We start from the raw sequence: 21581 nt of genomic DNA on the forward strand, positions 1-21581 counted from the left end.
GTACACTAGACCAGGGCTCTGGGGAATAGGGTGCCACTAGGGACGTACACTAGACCAGGGCTCTGGGGAATAGGGTGCCACTAGGGGCGTACACTAGACCAGGGCTCTGGGGAATAGGGTGCCACTAGGGACGTACACTAGACCAGGGCTCTGGGGAATAGGGTGCCACTAGGGACGTACACTAGACCAGGGCTCTGGGGAATAGGGTGCCACTAGGGACGTACACTAGACCAGGGCTCTGGGGAATAGGGTGCCACTAGGGACGTACACTAGACCAGGGCTCTGGGGAATAGGGTGCCACTAGGGACGTACACTAGACCAGGGCTCTGGGGAATAGGGTGCCACTAGGGACGTACACTAGACCAGGGCTCTGGGGAATAGGGTGCCACTAGGGACGTACACTAGACCAGGGCTCTGGGGAATAGGGTGCCACTAGGGACGTACACTAGACCTGGGGAATAGGGTGCCACTAGGGACGTACACTAGACCAGGGCTCTGGGGAATAGGGTGCCACTAGGGACGTACACTAGACCAGGGCTCTGGGGAATAGGGTGCCACTAGGGACGTACACTAGACCAGGGCTCTGGGGAATAGGGTGCCACTAGGGACGTACACTAGACCAGGGCTCTGGGGAATAGGGTGCCACTAGGGACGTACACTAGACCAGGGCTCTGGGGAATAGGGTGCCACTAGGGACGTACACTAGACCAGGGCTCTGGGGAATAGGGTGCCACTAGGGACGTACACTAGACCAGGGCTCTGGGGAATAGGGTGCCACTAGGGACGTACACTAGACCAGGGCTCTGGGGAATAGGGTGCCACTAGGGACGTACACTAGACCAGGGCTCTGGGGAATAGGGTGCCACTAGGGACGTACACTAGACCAGGGCTCTGGGGAATAGGGTGCCATTAGGGGCGTACACTAGACCAGGGCTCTGGGGAATAGGGTGCCACTAGGGACGTACACTAGACCAGGGCTCTGGGGAATAGGGTGCCACTAGGGGCGTACACTAGACCAGGGCTCTGGGGAATAGGGTGCCACTAGGGACGTACACTAGACCAGGGCTCTGGGGAATAGGGTGCCACTAGGGACGTACACTAGACCAGGGCTCTGGGGAATAGGGTGCCACTAGGGACGTACACTAGACCAGGGCTCTGGGGAATAGGGCGCCACTAGGGACGTACACTAGACCAGGGCTCTGGGGAATAGGGTGCCACTAGGGACGTACACTAGACCAGGGCTCTGGGGAATAGGGTGCCACTAGGGACGTACACTAGACCAGGGCTCTGGGGAATAGGGTGCCACTAGGGGCGTACACTAGACCAGGGCTCTGGGGAATAGGGTGCCACTAGGGACGTACACTAGACCAGGGCTCTGGGGAATAGGGTGCCACTAGGGGCGTACACTAGACCAGGGCTCTGGGGAATAGGGTGCCACTAGGGACGTACACTAGACCAGGGCTCTGGGGAATAGGGTGCCACTAGGGACGTACACTAGACCAGGGCTCTGGGGAATAGGGTGCCACTAGGGACGTACACTAGACCAGGGCTCTGGGGAATAGGGTGCCACTAGGGACGTACACTAGACCAGGGCTCTGGGGAATAGGGTGCCACTAGGGACGTACACTAGACCAGGGCTCTGGGGAATAGGGTGCCACTAGGGGCGTACACTAGACCTGGGGAATAGGGTGCCACTAGGGACGTACACTAGACCAGGGCTCTGGGGAATAGGGTGCCACTAGGGACGTACACTAGACCAGGGCTCTGGGGAATAGGGTGCCACTAGGGGCGTACACTAGACCAGGGCTCTGGGGAATAGGGTGCCACTAGGGACGTACACTAGACCAGGGCTCTGGGGAATAGGGTGCCACTAGGGGCGTACACTAGACCAGGGCTCTGGGGAATAGGGTGCCACTAGGGACGTACACTAGACCAGGGCTCTGGGGAATAGGGTGCCACTAGGGACGTACACTAGACCAGGGCTCTGGGGAATAGGGTGCCACTAGGGACGTACACTAGACCAGGGCTCTGGGGAATAGGGTGCCACTAGGGACGTACACTAGACCAGGGCTCTGGGGAATAGGGTGCCACTAGGGGCGTACACTAGACCAGGGCTCTGGGGAATAGGGTGCCACTAGGGACGTACACTAGACCAGGGCTCTGGGGAATAGGGTGCCACTAGGGACGTACACTAGACCAGGGCTCTGGGGAATAGGGTGCCACTAGGGACGTACACTAGACCAGGGCTCTGGGGAATAGGGTGCCACTAGGGACGTACACTAGACCAGGGCTCTGGGGAATAGGGTGCCACTAGGGACGTACACTAGACCAGGGCTCTGGGGAATAGGGTGCCACTAGGGACGTACACTAGACCAGGGCTCTGGGGAATAGGGTGCCACTAGGGACGTACACTAGACCAGGGCTCTGGGGAATAGGGTGCCACTAGGGACGTACACTAGACCAGGGCTCTGGGGAATAGGGTGCCACTAGGGACGTACACTAGACCAGGGCTCTGGGGAATAGGGTGCCACTAGGGACGTACACTAGACCAGGGCTCTGGGGAATAGGGTGCCACTAGGGACGTACACTAGACCAGGGCTCTGGGGAATAGGGTGCCACTAGGGACGTACACTAGACCAGGGCTCTGGGGAATAGGGTGCCACTAGGGACGTACACTAGACCAGGGCTCTGGGGAATAGGGTGCCACTAGGGACGTACACTAGACCAGGGCTCTGGGGAATAGGGTGCCACTAGGGACGTACACTAGACCAGGGCTCTGGGGAATAGGGTGCCACTAGGGACGTACACTAGACCAGGGCTCTGGGGAATAGGGTGCCACTAGGGACGTACACTAGACCAGGGCTCTGGGGAATAGGGTGCCACTAGGGACGTACACTAGACCAGGGCTCTGGGGAATAGGGTGCCACTAGGGACGTACACTAGACCAGGGCTCTGGGGAATAGGGTGCCACTAGGGACGTACACTAGACCAGGGCTCTGGGGAATAGGGTGCCCTAGGGACGTACACTAGACCAGGGCTCTGGGGAATAGGGTGCCACTAGGGACGTACACTAGACCAGGGCTCTGGGGAATAGGGTGCCACTAGGGACGTACACTAGACCTGGGGAATAGGGTGCCACTAGGGACGTACACTAGACCAGGGCTCTGGGGAATAGGGTGCCACTAGGGGCGTACACTAGACCAGGGCTCTGGGGAATAGGGTGCCACTAGGGACGTACACTAGACCAGGGCTCTGGGGAATAGGGTGCCACTAGGGGCGTACACTAGACCAGGGCTCTGGGGAATAGGGTGCCACTAGGGACGTACACTAGACCAGGGCTCTGGGGAATAGGGTGCCACTAGGGACGTACACTAGACCAGGGCTCTGGGGAATAGGGTGCCACTAGGGACGTACACTAGACCAGGGCTCTGGGGAATAGGGTGCCACTAGGGACGTACACTAGACCAGGGCTCTGGGGAATAGGGTGCCACTAGGGACGTACACTAGACCAGGGCTCTGGGGAATAGGGTGCCACTAGGGACGTACACTAGACCAGGGCTCTGGGGAATAGGGTGCCACTAGGGACGTACACTAGACCAGGGCTCTGGGGAATAGGGTGCCACTAGGGACGTACACTAGACCAGGGCTCTGGGGAATAGGGTGCCACTAGGGACGTACACTAGACCAGGGCTCTGGGGAATAGGGTGCCACTAGGGACGTACACTAGACCAGGGCTCTGGGGAATAGGGTGCCACTAGGGACGTACACTAGACCAGGGCTCTGGGGAATAGGGTGCCACTAGGGACGTACACTAGACCAGGGCTCTGGGGAATAGGGTGCCACTAGGGACGTACACTAGACCAGGGCTCTGGGGAATAGGGTGCCACTAGGGACGTACACTAGACCAGGGCTCTGGGGAATAGGGTGCCACTAGGGACGTACACTAGACCAGGGCTCTGGGGAATAGGGTGCCACTAGGGACGTACACTAGACCAGGGCTCTGGGGAATAGGGTGCCACTAGGGACGTACACTAGACCAGGGCTCTGGGGAATAGGGTGCCACTAGGGACGTACACTAGACCAGGGCTCTGGGGAATAGGGTGCCACTAGGGACGTACACTAGACCAGGGCTCTGGGGAATAGGGTGCCACTAGGGACGTACACTAGACCAGGGCTCTGGGGAATAGGGTGCCACTAGGGACGTACACTAGACCAGGGCTCTGGGGAATAGGGTGCCACTAGGGACGTACACTAGACCAGGGCTCTGGGGAATAGGGTGCCACTAGGGACGTACACTAGACCAGGGCTCTGGGGAATAGGGTGCCACTAGGGACGTACACTAGACCAGGGCTCTGGGGAATAGGGTGCCACTAGGGACGTACACTAGACCAGGGCTCTGGGGAATAGGGTGCCACTAGGGACGTACACTAGACCAGGGCTCTGGGGAATAGGGTGCCACTAGGGACGTACACTAGACCAGGGCTCTGGGGAATAGGGTGCCACTAGGGACGTACACTAGACCAGGGCTCTGGGGAATAGGGTGCCACTAGGGACGTACACTAGACCAGGGCTCTGGGGAATAGGGTGCCACTAGGGACGTACACTAGACCAGGGCTCTGGGGAATAGGGTGCCACTAGGGCGTACACTAGACCAGGGCTCTGGGGAATAGGGTGCCACTAGGGACGTACACTAGACCAGGGCTCTGGGGAATAGGGTGCCACTAGGGACGTACACTAGACCAGGGCTCTGGGGAATAGGGTGCCACTAGGGACGTACACTAGACCAGGGCTCTGGGGAATAGGGTGCCACTAGGGGACGTACACTAGACCAGGGCTCTGGGGAATAGGGTGCCACTAGGGACGTACACTAGACCAGGGCTCTGGGGAATAGGGTGCCACTAGGGACGTACACTAGACCAGGGCTCTGGGGAATAGGGTGCCACTAGGGACGTACACTAGACCAGGGCTCTGGGGAATAGGGTGCCATTAGGGACGTACACTAGACCAGGGCTCTGGGGAATAGGGTGCCACTAGGGACGTACACTAGACCAGGGCTCTGGGGAATAGGGTGCCACTAGGGACGTACACTAGACCAGGGCTCTGGGGAATAGGGTGCCACTAGGGGCGTACACTAGACCAGGGCTCTGGGGAATAGGGTGCCACTAGGGACGTACACTAGACCAGGGCTCTGGGGAATAGGGTGCCACTAGGGACGTACACTAGACCAGGGCTCTGGGGAATAGGGTGCCACTAGGGACGTACACTAGACCAGGGCTCTGGGGAATAGGGTGCCACTAGGGACGTACACTAGACCAGGGCTCTGGGGAATAGGGTGCCACTAGGGACGTACACTAGACCAGGGCTCTGGGGAATAGGGTGCCACTAGGGACGTACACTAGACCAGGGCTCTGGGGAATAGGGTGCCACTAGGGACGTACACTAGACCAGGGCTCTGGGGAATAGGGTGCCACTAGGGACGTACACTAGACCAGGGCTCTGGGGAATAGGGTGCCACTAGGGACGTACACTAGACCAGGGCTCTGGGGAATAGGGTGCCACTAGGGACGTACACTAGACCAGGGCTCTGGGGAATAGGGTGCCACTAGGGACGTACACTAGACCAGGGCTCTGGGGAATAGGGTGCCACTAGGGACGTACACTAGACCAGGGCTCTGGGGAATAGGGTGCCACTAGGGACGTACACTAGACCAGGGCTCTGGGGAATAGGGTGCCACTAGGGGCGTACACTAGACCTGGGGAATAGGGTGCCACTAGGGACGTACACTAGACCAGGGCTCTGGGGAATAGGGTGCCACTAGGGACGTACACTAGACCAGGGCTCTGGGGAATAGGGTGCCACTAGGGGCGTACACTAGACCAGGGCTCTGGGGAATAGGGTGCCACTAGGGACGTACACTAGACCAGGGCTCTGGGGAATAGGGTGCCACTAGGGACGTACACTAGACCAGGGCTCTGGGGAATAGGGTGCCACTAGGGACGTACACTAGACCAGGGCTCTGGGGAATAGGGTGCCACTAGGGACGTACACTAGACCAGGGCTCTGGGGAATAGGGTGCCACTAGGGACGTACACTAGACCAGGGCTCTGGGGAATAGGGTGCCACTAGGGACGTACACTAGACCAGGGCTCTGGGGAATAGGGTGCCACTAGGGACGTACACTAGACCAGGGCTCTGGGGAATAGGGTGCCACTAGGGACGTACACTAGACCAGGGCTCTGGGGAATAGGGTGCCACTAGGGACGTACACTAGACCAGGGCTCTGGGGAATAGGGTGCCACTAGGGACGTACACTAGACCAGGGCTCTGGGGAATAGGGTGCCACTAGGGACGTACACTAGACCAGGGCTCTGGGGAATAGGGTGCCACTAGGGGCGTACACTAGACCAGGGCTCTGGGGAATAGGGTGCCACTAGGGACGTACACTAGACCAGGGCTCTGGGGAATAGGGTGCCACTAGGGACGTACACTAGACCAGGGCTCTGGGGAATAGGGTGCCACTAGGGACGTACACTAGACCAGGGCTCTGGGGAATAGGGTGCCACTAGGGACGTACACTAGACCAGGGCTCTGGGGAATAGGGTGCCACTAGGGACGTACACTAGACCAGGGCTCTGGGGAATAGGGTGCCACTAGGGACGTACACTAGACCAGGGCTCTGGGGAATAGGGTGCCACTAGGGACGTACACTAGACCAGGGCTCTGGGGAATAGGGTGCCACTAGGGACGTACACTAGACCAGGGCTCTGGGGAATAGGGTGCCACTAGGGACGTACACTAGACCAGGGCTCTGGGGAATAGGGTGCCACTAGGGATGTACACTAGACCAGGGCTCTGGGGAATAGGGTGCCACTAGGGACGTACACTAGACCAGGGCTCTGGGGAATAGGGTGCCACTAGGGGCGTACACTAGACCAGGGCTCTGGGGAATAGGGTGCCACTAGGGACGTACACTAGACCAGGGCTCTGGGGAATAGGGTGCCACTAGGGGCGTACACTAGACCAGGGCTCTGGGGAATAGGGTGCCACTAGGGGCGTACACTAGACCAGGGCTCTGGGGAATAGGGCGCCACTAGCGTAATGAGCTGGCCTCATTATTTCTGAAGAGGATGCTCTTCTCTCTGTGCCAGTCTGTCTCTCATGAATAAAGAGACAAGGTTAGAGGAGCACTGTACTGTAGTGTAGTATAGTGTAGTATAGTGTAGTATAGCGTAGTATAGCGTAGTATAGTGTAGTATAGTGTAGTACATTGTAGTATAGTGTAGTATCGAATATTACGCTGTGGTATGTGGTAGTATGCTGTAGTACTGTGTAGTATAGTGTAGTCTGTTGTAGTATATTGTAGTATATTGTAGTATATTGTAGTATATTGTAGTATATTGTAGTATATTGTAGTATATTGTAGTATAGTGTCGTATATTGTAGTACAGTGTAGCATAGTGTAGTGGTGTGTAGTATAGTATAGTGGTGTGTAGTGTGGTGTAGTATAGTGGTGTGTAGTATAGTATAGTATAGCATAGTGTAGTATAGTATAGTGTAGTATATTGTAGTATAGTGTAGTACAGTGTAGTGGTGTGTAGTATAGTATAGTGGTGTGTAGTGTGGTGTAGTATATTGGTGTGTAGTATAGTATAGTATAGCATAGTGTAGTATAGTATAGTGTAGTATATTGTAGTATAGTGTAGTACAGTGTAGCAGTATGCAGTATAGTGTAGTATAGTGTAGTATAGTGTGTATAGTGTGTATAGTGTAGTATAGTGTAGTATAGTATAGTGGTGTGTAGTATAGTGGTGTGTAGTGTAGTGTTGTGTAGTACGGTGGTGTGTAGTGTAGTGTGGTGTGGTATAGTGTTTTGTAGTGTAGTATAGTGTAGTATAGTGGTGTGTAGTATAGTGTAGTGTAGTATAGTGGTGTGTGGTATAGTGTAGTGTAGTATGGTGGTGGGTAGTGTAGTGTAGTATAGTATAGTATGGTGTAGTATATTGTGGTATATTATAGTGCGGTATGGTGGAGTATAGTGTAGTATAGTATGGTATAGTGTAGTGTGGTATGGTGTTGTGTAGTGTAGTATAGGGTAGTGTAGTATAGTGTAGTGTGGTATGGTGTTGTGTAGTGTAGTGTAGTGTAGTGGTCTATAGTGTAGTGTAGTGGTCTGTAGTGTAGTGTAGAGTAGAGTAGTGTAGAGTAGAGTAGAGTAGTGTAGTGGTATATAGTGTAGTGTAGAGTAGTGTAGAGTAGTGTAGTGTAGTGGTATATAGTGTAGTGTAGTGGTCTGTAGTGTAGTGGTCTGTAGTGTAGAGTAGTGGTATATAGTGTAGTGTAGTGGTCTGTAGTGTAGTGTAGAGCAGTGTAGTGTAGTGGTATGTAGTGTAGTGTAGTGGTCTGTAGTGTAGAGTAGTGTAGTGGTCTGTAGTGTAGTGGTCTGTAGTGTAGAGTAGTGTAGTGTAGTGGTATATAGTGTAGTGTAGAGTAGTGTAGTGTAGTGGTATATAGTGTAGTGTAGTGGTCTGTAGTGTAGAGTAGTGTAGTGGTCTGTAGTGTAGTGGTCTGTAGTGTAGAGTAGTGTAGTGTAGTGGTATATAGTGTAGTGTAGAGTAGTGTAGTGTAGTGGTATATAGTGTAGTGTAGTGGTCTGTAGTGTAGTGGTCTGTAGTGTAGAGTAGTGTAGTGTAGTGGTTTATAGTGTAGTTTAGAGTAGTGTAGTGTAGTGGTATATAGTGTAGTGTAGTGGTCTGTAGTGTAGTGTAGTGTAGTGGTATATAGTGTAGTGTAGTGTAGTGTAGTGGTATACAGTGTAGTGTAGTGTAGAGTAGTGTAGTGTAGTGGTATATAGTGTAGTGTAGTGTAGTGTAGTGTAGTGGTATACAGTGTAGTGTAGTGGTCTGTAGTGTAGTGGTCTGTAGTGTAGAGTAGTGTAGTGTAGTGGTATATAGTGTAGTGTAGTGGTATATAGTGTAGTGTAGAGCAGTGTAGTGTAGTGGTATATAGTGTAGAGTAGTGTAGTGTAGTGGTATATAGTGTAGTGTAGAGCAGCGTAGTGTAGTGGTATATAGTGTAGTGTAGTGGTATATAGTGTAGAGTAGTGTAGTGTAGTGGTATATAGTGTAGTGTAGAGTAGTGTAGTGTAGTGGTATATAGTGTAGTGTAGAGTAGTGTAGTGGTATATAGTGTAGAGTAGTGTAGTGGTATATAGTGTAGTGGTATATAGTGTAGAGTAGTGTAGTGGTATATAGTGTAATGTAGTGGTATATAGTGTAGTGTAGAGTAGTGTAGTGTAGTGGTATATAGTGTAGTGTAGAGTAGTGTGGTGGTATATAGTGTAGAGTAGTGTAGTGGTATATAGTGTAGTGGTATATAGTGTAGAGTAGTGTAGTGGTATATAGTGTAGTGTAGTGGTATATAGTGTAGTGTAGAGCAGTGTAGTGTAGTGGTATATAGTGTAGAGTAGTGTAGTGTAGTGGTATATAGTGTAGTGTAGTGTAGTGTAGTGTAGTGTAGTGGTATATAGTGTAGTGTAGAGTAGTGTAGTGTAGTGGTATATAGTGTAGTGTAGTGGTCTGTAGTGTAGTGGTCTGTAGTGTAGAGTAGTGTAGTGTAGTGGTATATAGTGTAGTGTAGTGGTATATAGTGTAGTGTAGAGCAGTGTAGTGTAGTGGTATATAGTGTAGAGTAGTGTAGTGTAGTGGTATATAGTGTAGTGTAGAGCAGCGTAGTGTAGTGGTATATAGTGTAGTGTAGTGGTATATAGTGTAGAGTAGTGTAGTGTAGTGGTATATAGTGTAGTGTAGAGTAGTGTAGTGTAGTGGTATATAGTGTAGTGTAGAGTAGTGTAGTGGTATATAGTGTAGAGTAGTGTAGTGGTATATAGTGTAGTGGTATATAGTGTAGAGTAGTGTAGTGGTATATAGTGTAATGTAGTGGTATATAGTGTAGTGTAGAGTAGTGTAGTGTAGTGGTATATAGTGTAGTGTAGAGTAGTGTGGTGGTATATAGTGTAGAGTAGTGTAGTGGTATATAGTGTAGTGGTATATAGTGTAGAGTAGTGTAGTGGTATATAGTGTAGTGTAGTGGTATATAGTGTAGTGTAGAGCAGTGTAGTGTAGTGGTATATAGTGTAGAGTAGTGTAGTGTAGTGGTATATAGTGTAGTGTAGTGTAGTGTAGTGTAGTGTAGTGGTATATAGTGTAGTGTAGAGTAGTGTAGTGTAGTGGTATATAGTGTAGTGTAAAGTAGTGTAGTGGTATATAGTGTAGTGTAGAGTAGTGTAGTGTAGTGGTATATAGTGTAGTGTAGTGTAGTGTAGTGGTATACAGTGTAGTGTAGAGTAGTGTAGTGTAGTGTAGAGTAGTGGTATATAGTGTAGTGTAGTGCAGTGTAGTGTAGTGGTATATAGTGTAGTGTAGAGTAGTGTAGTGTAGTGGTATATAGTGTAGTGTAGTGTAGTGTAGAGCAGTGTAGTGTAGTGGTATATAGTGTAGTGTAGAGTAGTGTAGTGTAGAGTAGTGTAGTGGTATATAGTGTAGTGTAGTGTAGTGTAGTGTAGTGGTATATAGTGTAGTGTAGAGCAGTGTAGTGTAGTGGTATATAGTGTAGTGTAGAGTAGTGTAGTGGTATATAGTGTAGTGTAGTGTAGTGTAGAGCAGTGTAGTGTAGTGGTATATAGTGTAGTGTAGAGCAGTGTAGTGTAGTGGTATATAGTGTAGAGTAGTGTAGAGTAGAGTAGAGTAGAGTAGTGGTATATAGTGTAGTGTAGTGGTATATAGTGTAGAGTAGTGTAGTGTAGAGTAGAGTAGTGTAGTGGTATATAGTGTAGTGTAGTGGTCTGTAGTGTAGAGTAGAGCAGTGTAGTGTAGTGTAGTGGTATATAGTGTAGTGTAGAGCAGTGTAGTGTAGTGGTATATAGTGTAGTGTAGAGTAGTGTAGTGGTATATAGTGTAGTGTAGTGTAGTGTAGTGTAGTGTAGAGCAGTGTAGTGTAGAGTAGAGTAGTGGTATATAGTGTAGTGTAGAGCAGTGTAGTGTAGTGGTATATAGTGTAGTGTAGAGTAGTGTAGTGGTATATAGTGTAGTGTAGTGTAGTGTAGTGTAGAGCAGTGTAGTGTAGTGGTATATAGTGTAGTGTAGTGTAGTGTAGTGGTATATAGTGTAGTGTAGTGTAGTGTAGTGTAGTGTAGTGGTATATAGTGTAGTGTAGAGTAGTGTAGTGGTATATAGTGTAGTGTAGTGTAGAGCAGTGTAGTGTAGAGTAGAGTAGAGTAGTGGTATATAGTGTAGTGTAGAGAAGTGTAGTGTAGTGGTATATAGTGTAGTGTAGAGTAGTGTAGAGCAGTGTAGTGTAGTGGTATATAGTGTAGTGTAGTGGTCTGTAGTGTAGTGGTCTGTAGTGTAGAGTAGTGTAGTGTAGTGGTATATAGTGTAGTGTAGAGCAGTGTAGAGTAGTGGTATATAGTGTAGTGTAGAGTAGTGTAGTGTAGTGTAGTGTAGTGGTATATAGTGTAGTGTAGAGCAGTGTAGTGTAGTGGTATATAGTGTAGTGTAGAGTAGTGTAGTGTAGTGGTATATAGTGTAGTGTAGAGTAGAGTAGTGTAGTGGTATATAGTGTAGTGTAGTGTAGAGTAGTGTAGAGCAGTGTAGTGTAGTGGTATATAGTGTAGTGTAGAGCAGTGTAGTGTAGTGGTATATAGTGTAGTGTAGAGTAGTGTAGTGGTATATAGTGTAGTGTAGTGTAGTGTAGAGCAGTGTAGTGTAGTGGTATATAGTGTAGTGTAGAGTAGTGTAGTGTAGAGTAGTGTAGTGGTATATAGTGTAGTGTAGTGGTATATAGTGTAGAGTAGTGTAGAGTAGAGTAGAGTAGAGTAGAGTAGTGGTATATAGTGTAGAGTAGTGTAGAGTAGAGTAGAGTAGAGTAGAGTAGTGGTATATAGTGTAGTGTAGTGTAGTGGTCTGTAGTGTAGTGTAGTGTAGTGTAGTGGTATATAGTGTAGTGTAGAGCAGTGTAGTGTAGTGGTATATAGTGTAGAGTAGTGTAGAGTAGTGGTATATAGTGTAGTGTAGAGCAGTGTAGTGTAGTGGTATATAGTGAAGTGTAGTGGTATATAGTGTAGAGTAGTGTAGAGTAGAGTAGAGTAGAGTAGAGTAGTGGTATATAGTGTAGAGTAGTGTAGAGTAGAGTAGTGTAGTGTAGAGTAGAGTAGAGTAGAGTAGAGTAGTGGTATATAGTGTAGTGTAGTGGTCTGTAGTGTAGTGGTCTGTAGTGTAGAGTAGTGTAGTGTAGTGGTATATAGTGTAGTGTAGTGGTCTGTAGAGTAGTGTAGAGTAGTGTAGTGTAGAGCAGTGTAGTGTAGTGGTATATAGTGTAGTGTAGAGTAGTGTAGTGTAGAGTAGAGTAGTGGTATATAGTGTAGTGTAGTGGTCTGTAGTGTAGTGGTATATAGTGTAGTGTAGAGTAGTGTAGTGGTATATAGTGTAGTGTAGTGTAGTGTAGTGTAGTGGTATATAGTGTAGTGTAGTGGTATATAGTGTAGTGTAGAGTAGTGTAGTGTAGAGTAGTGTAGTGGTATATAGTGTAGTGTAGTGGTCTGTAGTGTAGAGTAGTGTAGTGTAGTGGTATATAGTGTAGTGTAGTGATCTGTAGTGTAGTGTAGTGTAGTGTAGTGTAGTGTAGTGTAGTGTAGTGTAGTGTAGTGTAGTGTAGTGGTATATAGTGTAGTGTAGAGTAGAGTAGAGTAGTGGTATATAGTGTAGTGTAGTGTAGTGTAGTGGTCTGTAGTGTAGTGTAGTGTAGAGTAGAGTAGAGTAGTGTAGTGTAGTGTAGTGTAGTGTAGTGGTATATAGTGTAGTGTAGAGCAGTGTAGTGTAGTGGTATATAGTGTAGTGTAGAGTAGTGTAGTGGTATATAGTGTAGTGTAGTGTAGTGTAGAGCAGTGTAGTGTAGTGGTATATAGTGTAGTGTAGAGTAGTGTAGTGTAGTCGTATATAGTGTAGTGTAGAGTAGTGTAGTGTAGTGGTATATAGTGTAGTGTAGTGTAGTGTAGAGCAGTGTAGTGTAGTGTAGTGGTATATAGTGTAGTGTAGAGTAGTGTAGTGTAGTGGTATATAGTGTAGTGTAGAGTAGTGTAGTGTAGTGGTATATAGTGTAGTGTAGAGTAGTGTAGAGCAGTGTAGTGTAGTGGTATATAGTGTAGTGTAGTGGTATATAGTGTAGTGTAGAGTAGTGTAGTGTAGTGGTATATAGTGTAGTGTAGAGTAGTGTAGTGTAGTGGTATATAGTGTAGTGTAGTGTAGTGGTATATAGTGTAGTGTAGTGTAGTGGTATATAGTGTAGTGTAGTGTAGTGTAGAGTAGAGTAGTGTAGTGGTATATAGTGTAGTGTAGAGTAGTGTAGTGTAGTGGTATATAGTGTAGTGTAGAGTAGTGTAGAGCAGTGTAGTGTAGTGGTATATAGTGTAGTGTAGAGTAGTGTAGTGGTATATAGTGTAGTATAGTGTAGTGTAGTGTAGAGCAGTGTAGTGTAGTGGTATATAGTGTAGTGTAGTGGTATATAGTGTAGTGTAGTGGTCTGTAGTGTAGTGGTCTGTAGTGTAGAGTAGTGTAGTGTAGTGGTATATAGTGTAGTGTAGTGGTCTGTAGTGTAGTGTAGTGTAGTGTAGTGTAGTGTAGTGTAGTGGTATATAGTGTAGTGTAGAGTAGTGTAGTGTAGTGGTATATAGTGTAGTGTAGAGCAGTGTAGTGTAGTGGTATATAGTGTAGTGTAGTGGTATATAGTGTAGTGTAGTGTAGTGTAGTGTAGTGTAGTGGTATATAGTGTAGTGTAGAGCAGTGTAGTGTAGTGGTATATAGTGTAGTGTAGAGTAGAGTAGAGTAGTGGTATATAGTGTAGTGTAGTGTAGAGTAGTGTAGTGTAGTGGTATATAGTGTAGTGTAGAGTAGAGTAGAGTAGAGTAGTGTAGTGGTATATAGTGTAGTGTAGTGGTCTGTAGTGTAGAGTAGTGGTATATAGTGTAGTGTAGTGGTCTGTAGTGTAGTGTAGTGTAGTGTAGTGTAGTGGTATATAGTGTAGTGTAGAGTAGTGTAGAGTAGAGTAGTGGTAAATAGTGTAGTGGTATATAGTGTAGTGTAGTGTAGTGGTATATAGTGTAGTGTAGTGTAGTGGTATATAGTGTAGAGTAGTGTAGAGTAGAGTAGAGTAGTGTAGAGCAGTGTAGTGTAGTGGTATATAGTGTAGAGTAGTGTAGAGTAGAGTAGTGGTATATAGTGTAGTGTAGTGGTATATAGTGTAGTGTAGTGGTATATAGTGTAGTGTAGAGTAGTGTAGTGGTATATAGTGTAGAGTAGTGTAGTGTAGTGTAGAGTAGTGTAGTGTACCTATAGCAGATTATTATATGGCCAAATGGTCATCTATTGATCTGATTATTCTATGGATAAATGATCAAGATTTCACATGTATTGATTTGAGGCAACACGGTATAATTAAAGCTTGTGTGCTCCTAATGTTCGCTGGTATGTGTTGGAATAATATGTTAATATGATCAGTAAAAAAACAACTCATGAAACAGTTCCCTCTGATCAGATAACACTTGAATACTATAAATTGTCAATAGCTATCAAGTGGACTGTAATCTTTTGAATGCTGTCCTTTCCATCAAAGGTAGCCCATTTACCATCAGGCTACATGTGGTGTATCACCTGTCCATTATATGTGCACTCAATCTACTTGTGCCTAAAGTACCTTAGACTCTTAACATTTATTTGTAACAAAGTCGATACTCCTCAAAACGTCATACAGTGTTGCTGAATAAAGTGAGAAAAAGGGGAAACTGTCATCCCAGAAGAGAGCGGCAGAGAGGGGATAGACTGGGGGAGGGGAGCGGGTTGAATGGCCTGTCTGGCCATCCCCTCTGGCTCTCTATGCCTCTCCGGAAGCCCGACAGGCGGTGGGAATTGTAGTGCTTTTATAATGGAGAAGATTGTTTTTCTCTTGTAATAGGAGCGTATGTGAGAATCATATTTTCCCCGGTGTAACTTCTGTTGAGTGAAGGGATTGGATAATCGTAGAGTTTTATTGTTTTTTTGGGGGGGGGTGGGGGGGGTTGATTACAGAAATATATTTCCCTACTTTGAAAATAAACTTCAAGATCCAAAATGCCTTGTTTCCTCTACGCAGTCCCTATCACTGCGAACGTGAGGATCAGATAGGGTGGGAAATGATTCTGGACCGTGAATATTCTCTGGCATTAAAACCATATTTTATTACCATAGAAAACGTTACATTATAACTTTAGACGCGTATTTGCTTAGTTTGAACGTGGTCCCATCCTGAAGTGACGATCTTGTGTAAGATTCGCAGAGATAAGAGCGTTTTGAACTCGGTTAGTTTCTGCTGCCTGTTGCTCAGCTGCGTCTGAAGAAAACCAGCATCGATAAGCGTCGGTTCTGTCTCTCCATCTGCAAAATGCCACGGGATAACAATACGTCTCTCATTCAGAAAATAGCCAGCCAAGCCAATATCACATTTAAAGATTTCAATGCATCCGCAATTGGGGACAACAAAGTATTCTTGGACAACCGGGGGGATCTAATCAACCTGCTGACCGAAGTCAGGGCTGCAGACCTGAAGATCGCGCAGATGAAACCGAACGGCTCCCATTCCGACCAAAGCCCACCCGTCAAGTACATGCACATCTGCGAGACAGAGTCGTTCAGTATGGGGGTGTTTCTACTGAACAGCGGGGCTTCCATCCCGCTCCACGACCACCCGGGTATGAACGGGATGCTGAAGGTTCTATACGGGAAGGTCAGTATCAGGTGTTTTGACCTGTTGGATAAACCTCCGGCCCAGTCGGAGAGTGAGACCCAGTTCGACCCGCCGCTGCTACCGTCCCAGAAGGACTGTCTGCGGCGAGCTGTGCTCAGGGCCACCACGTGGTTCACCCATGACAGTAGTCCGTGTATCTTAACCCCGCATAGGGAGAACCTGCATCAGATCGACGCGGTGGATGGACCTGCTGTCTTCCTCGACATCCTGGCACCTCCGTATGACCCGGAAGATGGGAGGGACTGTCATTATTATCAAGTCTTACAGACTGTTCCCAACGCAGACAGTAAGGTAGAGCCGCAGAAGGAGTGGGAGGAAGAGACGTGGTTACTAGAGATAGGCCAGCCTGATGGCTTCTGGTGTGGGGGTGAACCATACCTCGGGCCCAAGGTCTCCTTCTAATGTCTGTGTTGTAAAGGGAGGGATACCAGTGACCAAATAGGGGCTGCCAAATTACTTTCAAAATACTTTGAATCGTTTTGAGTGGGACATGAGTTGGAGCAACTGAATGAACTGCAGGTGTCTTGGATATGTCTGGGATAGGCTTTTAATCACCTTATTAGTTTCAATATTGAACTTTCTATATCTCCTGCAAACTTCCAAAGAAGATGTTTTCATCCTGACCAGCCTCAGAAACTTCCTATGCTCTTAACACCATTGTTTGTAACTGAATATATGATATGCCTTATGTGAGTATTGAATGTAAACTTAGAAAGCATTTATCATGTCTTGTTTCCAAGTGCACACTACATTTTATATCTTTCATTGATTTATTCCAAACACATATGTGTGTATGTAAACACTTATTCTAGCTTTGTTTATGCTTTAAGGTTTTTTTTTTTTTGGACAGCTGAAAGTTCTACCAAAACCTTACTGCATATATATCAGGATATACACCCCCCTTCCTGTATCACTCCTCTGTTCTGATCACTCCTTCCTGTATCACTCCTCTGTTCTGATCACTCCTGTTCTGATCACTCCTTCCTGTATCACTCCTCTGTTCCGATCACTCCTTCCTGTATCACTCCTCTGTTCTCATCACTCCTTACTGTATCACTCCTCTGTTCTGATCACTCCTTCCTGTATCACTCCTCTGTTCTCATCACTCCTTCCTATCTGGTCAGTATATAGGCTACTGTATGTTTGTTTTAGATGGTTTTAGTTACTAAATGTTTGTGGAGCAATAAACTGTATAAGGTCCTTCATCAGTATCATCAGTGTCATTAGTATCATCAGTGTCATCAGTGTCATCAGTGTCATCAGTATCATCAGTGTCATCAGTATCATCAGTGTCATCAGTATCATCAGTGTCATCAGTATCATCAGTGTCATCAGTATCATCAGTATCATCAGTGTCATCAGTATCATCAGTGTCATCAGTATCATCAGTGTCATCAGTATCATCAGTGTCATCAGTGTCATCAGTGTCATCAGTGTCATCAGTATCATCAGTGTCATCAGTATCATCAGTGTCATCTAATTCCAGTCTATTGGAGCTGCCCTGCCTCTGCTGCAGGGTCCTAATGCCGGCCCATGGAAGGAATAGCCCAAATGCCCCAGTCTTCATGGTCACACCTGCCCTGCCCTTGACACGCTAGGCTGGTCAGCTCATAACTTGGATTATCAGCTATTCAGTATAATTACAGACAATTAGTCTGGACTCTGAGCTGTCAGCTGACGCAGTCTGTCATATCCATCTCATGAACAAGGGTCATTATGTCAGCCAGAGAAGAGATGTCATATCCATCTCATGAACAAGGGTCATTATGTCAGCCAGAGAAGAGATGTCATATCCATCTCATGAACAAGGGTTATTATGTCAGCCAGAGAAGAGATGTCATATCCATCTCATGAACAAGGGTCATTATGTCAGCCAGAGAAGAGATGTCATATCCATCTCATGAACAAGGGTCATTATGTCAGCCAGAGAAGAGATGTCATATCCATCTCATGAACAAGGGTTATTATGTCAGCCAGAGAAGAGATGTCATATCCATCTCATGAACAAGGGTCATTATGTCAGCCAGAGAAGAGATGTCATATCCATCTCATGAACAAGGGTCATTATGTCAGCCAGAGAAGAGATGTCATATCCATCTCATGAACAAGGGTCATTATGTCAGCCAGAGAAGAGATGTCATATCCATCTCATGAACAAGGGTCATTATGTCAGCCAGAGAAGAGATGTCATATCCATCTCATGAACAAGGGTCATTATGTCAGCCAGAGAAGAGATGTCATATCCATCTCATGAACAAGGGTCATTATGTCAGCCAGAGAAGAGATGTCATATCCATCTCATGAACAAGGGTCATTATGTCAGCCAGAGAAGAGATGTCATATCCATCTCATGAACAAGGGTCATTATGTCAGCCAGAGAAGAGATGTCATATCCATCTCATGAACAAGGGTCATTATGTCAGCCAGAGAAGAGATGTCATATCCATCTCATGAACAAGGGTCATTATGTCAGCCAGAGAAGAGATGTCATATCCATCTCATGAACAAGGGTCATTATGTCAGCCAGAGAAGAGATGTCATATCCATCTCATGAACAAGGGTCATTATGTCAGCCAGAGAAGAGATGTCATATCCATCTCATGAACAAGGGTCATTATGTCAGCCAGAGAAGAGATGTCATATCCATCTCATGAACAAGGGTCATTATGTCAGCCAGAGAAGAGATGTCATATCCATCTCATGAACAAGGGTTATTATGTCAGCCAGAGAAGAGATGTCATATCCATCTCATGAACAAGGGACATTATGTCAGCCAGAGAAGAGATGTCATATCCATCTCATGAACAAGGGTCATTATGTCAGCCAGAGAAGAGATGTCATATCCATCTCATGAACAAGGGTCATTATGTCAGCTAGAGGAGAGATGTCATATCCATCTCATGAACAAGGGTCATTATGTCAGCCAGAGAAGAGATGTCATATCCATCTCATGAACAAGGGTCATTATGTCAGCCAGAGAAGAGATGTCATATCCATCTCATGAACAAGGGTCATTATGTCAGCTAGAGGAGATGTCATATCCATCTCATGAACAAGGGTCATTATGTCAGCCAGAGAAGAGATGTCATATCCATCTCATGAACAAGGGTCATTATGTCAGCCAGAGAAGAGATGTCATATCCATCTCATGAACAAGGGTCATTATGTCAGCCAGAGAAGAGATGTCATATCCATCTCATGAACAAGGGTCATTATGTCAGCCAGAGAAGATGTCAGGAGATGTTGCAGTGGGGCTGTTATTGTGTCAGGAGATGTTGCAGTGGGGCTGTTATTGTGTCAGGAGATGTTGCAGTGGGGCTGTTATTGTGTCAGCTAGAGGAGATGTTGCAGTGGGGCTGTTATTGTGTCAGGAGATGTTGCAGTGGGGCTGTTATTGTGTCAGGAGATGTTGCAGTGGGGCTGTTATTGTGTCAGGAGATGTTGCAGTGGGGCTGTTATTGTGTCAGGAGATGTTGCAGTGGGGCTGGTATTGTGTCAGGAGATGTTGCAGTGGGGCTGTTATTGTGTCAGGAGATGTTGCAGTGGGGCTGTTATTATGTCAGGAGATGTTGCAGTGGGGCTGTTATTGTGTCAGGAGATGTTGCAGTGGGGCTGGTATTGTGTCAGGAGATGTTGCAGTGGGGCTGTTATTGTGTCAGGAGATGTTGCAGTGGGGCTGTTATTGAGTTATTGTGTTCAATACAGAGGTCAGTCTGATGCTGTACTTCAGTTCTATGTTGTTGTTGTGATGTCCTCTCTGGAAGAACACCCCACATAGCTCATGTCTATGAAATATACATTTCCTGGGGTTTATTGTGGATCCCCATTAGTTCCTGCCAAGGCAGCAGCTACTCTTCCTGGGGTTTATTATGGAGCCCCATAAGTTCCTGCCAAGGCAGCAGCTACTCTTCCTGGGGTTTATTATGGATCCCCATTAGTTCCTGTCAAGGCAGCAGCTACTCTTCCTGGGGTTTATTATGGATCCCCATTAGTTCCTGCCAAGGCAGCAGCTACTCTTCCTGGGGTTTATTATGGATCCCCATTAGTTCCTGCCAAGGCAGCAGCTACTCTTCCTGGGGTTTATTGTGGATCCCCATTAGTTCCTAACAAGGCAGCAGCTACTCTTCCTGGGGTTTATTATGGAGCCCCATTAGTTCCTGCCAAGGCAGCAGCTACTCTTCCTGGGGTTTATTATGGATCCCCATTAGTTCCTGCCAAGGCAGCAGATACTCTTCCTGGGGTTTATTGTGGATCCCCATTAGTTCCTGCCAAGGCAGCAGCTACTCTTCCTGGGGTTTATTATGGATCCCCATTAGTTCCTGCCAAGGCAGCAGCTACTCTTCCTGGGGTTTATTATGGATCCCCATTAGTTCCTGCCAAGGCAGCAGATACTCTTCCTGGGGTTTATTATGGATCCCTATTAGTTCCTGCCAAGGCAGCAGCTACTCTTCCTGGGGTTTATTATGGATCCCTATTAGTTCCTGCCAAGAAAGCAGCTACTATTCCTGGGGTTTATCATGGATTCCCATTAGTTCCTGCCAAGGCAGCAGCTACTCTTCCTGGGGTTTATTATGGATCCCCATTAGTTCCTGCCAAGGCAGCAGCTACTCTTCCTGGGGTTTATTATGGATCCCCATTAGTTCCTGCCAAGGCAGCAGCTACTCTTCCTGGGGTTTATTATGGATTCCCATTAGTTCCTGCCAAGGCAGCAGCTACTCTTCCTGGGGTTTATTATGGATCCCCATTAGTTCCTGCTAAGGCAGCAGCTACTCTTCCATGGATCCATTAAGGCACTTACATTACATATAAAACAAAAGATTAAACGGTACATCATATAACATTACTACCCCACTACACCACTACATATCTACAATACAAAATGTATAATACCACCATACAACAATAGTACAATGAATGTGTGTGTAGAGTGCGTGTGCTAGCGTGTGTGCATATGCGTGTGTCTGTACCTGTGTGTGTGTCTCTTCACAGTCCCCGCTGTTCCATAAGGTGTATTTTTATCTGGTTTTTAAATTTGATTTTACTGCTTTCATCAGTTACCTGATGTGGAATAGAGTTCCATGTAGTCATGGCTCTATGTAGTACTGTGCGCCTCCCATAGTCTGTTCTGGACTTGGGGACTGTGAAGAGACCTCTGGTGGCATGTCTTGTGGGGTATGCATGGGTGTCCGAGCTGTGTGATAGTAGTTTAAACAGACAACTCGGTGCATTCAACATGTCAATACCTCTCACAAATACAAGTAGTGATGAACTCAATCTCTACTCCACTTTGAGCCATGAGAGATTGACATGCATATTATTAATGTTAGCTCTCCCAGCCGTGCTGCCCTGTTCTGAGCCAATTGTATGTCCCTCTTTGTGGCACCTGATCACATGACTGAACAGTAGTCCAGGTGCGACAAAACTAGGGCCTGTAGGACCTGCCTTGTTGACAGTGCTGTTAAGAAGGCAGAGCAGCGCTTTATTATGGACAGACTTCTCCCCATCTTAGCAACTGTTGTATCAACATGTTTTGACCATGACATGAATCACTTTGACAGACAGTTTGTTGATGACATTTAACTCCCATTTAAAGTTGTGTAGGCCTATCTTTGATTGGGTGATCTGAAACACATGATCTACTATCTCATGGATATGTTTCATGTATGTTTCATGACAAGTCATCCTTTAGGTCGCTGGTAGAAAGTCCATTATCTTTTCTGTTGACTGTATCATTATTTGACTCTATAAA

At 47.1% G+C, this 21581-nt stretch overlaps 1 protein-coding gene across 1 annotated transcript; it reads left to right on the forward strand.

The window, feature by feature from the left end:
- The first annotated feature begins 15210 nt into the window (after nucleotides 1-15210).
- LOC311124804 (2-aminoethanethiol dioxygenase-like) lies at nucleotides 15211-17032 on the forward strand. The gene has a single exon (XM_084198899.1). It carries the CDS (start codon nucleotides 15470-15472, stop codon nucleotides 16232-16234), a length of 765 nt encoding a protein of 254 aa, XP_084055025.1. The 5' UTR covers nucleotides 15211-15469; the 3' UTR covers nucleotides 16235-17032.
- Nucleotides 17033-21581: the final 4549 nt, after the last annotated feature.

This window comes from Coregonus lavaretus, assembly GCF_964263955.1.
Source record: "Coregonus lavaretus genome assembly, contig: HAP1_SCAFFOLD_2470, whole genome shotgun sequence".
In the NCBI taxonomy this organism is placed as follows: Eukaryota; Metazoa; Chordata; class Actinopteri; order Salmoniformes; family Salmonidae; genus Coregonus; species Coregonus lavaretus.

Coding starts and splice junctions, on each gene's coding strand:
- LOC311124804 (XM_084198899.1), top strand. CDS start 15,470: ATGCCACGGGATAACAATACGTCTCTCATTCAGAAAATAGCCAGCCAA.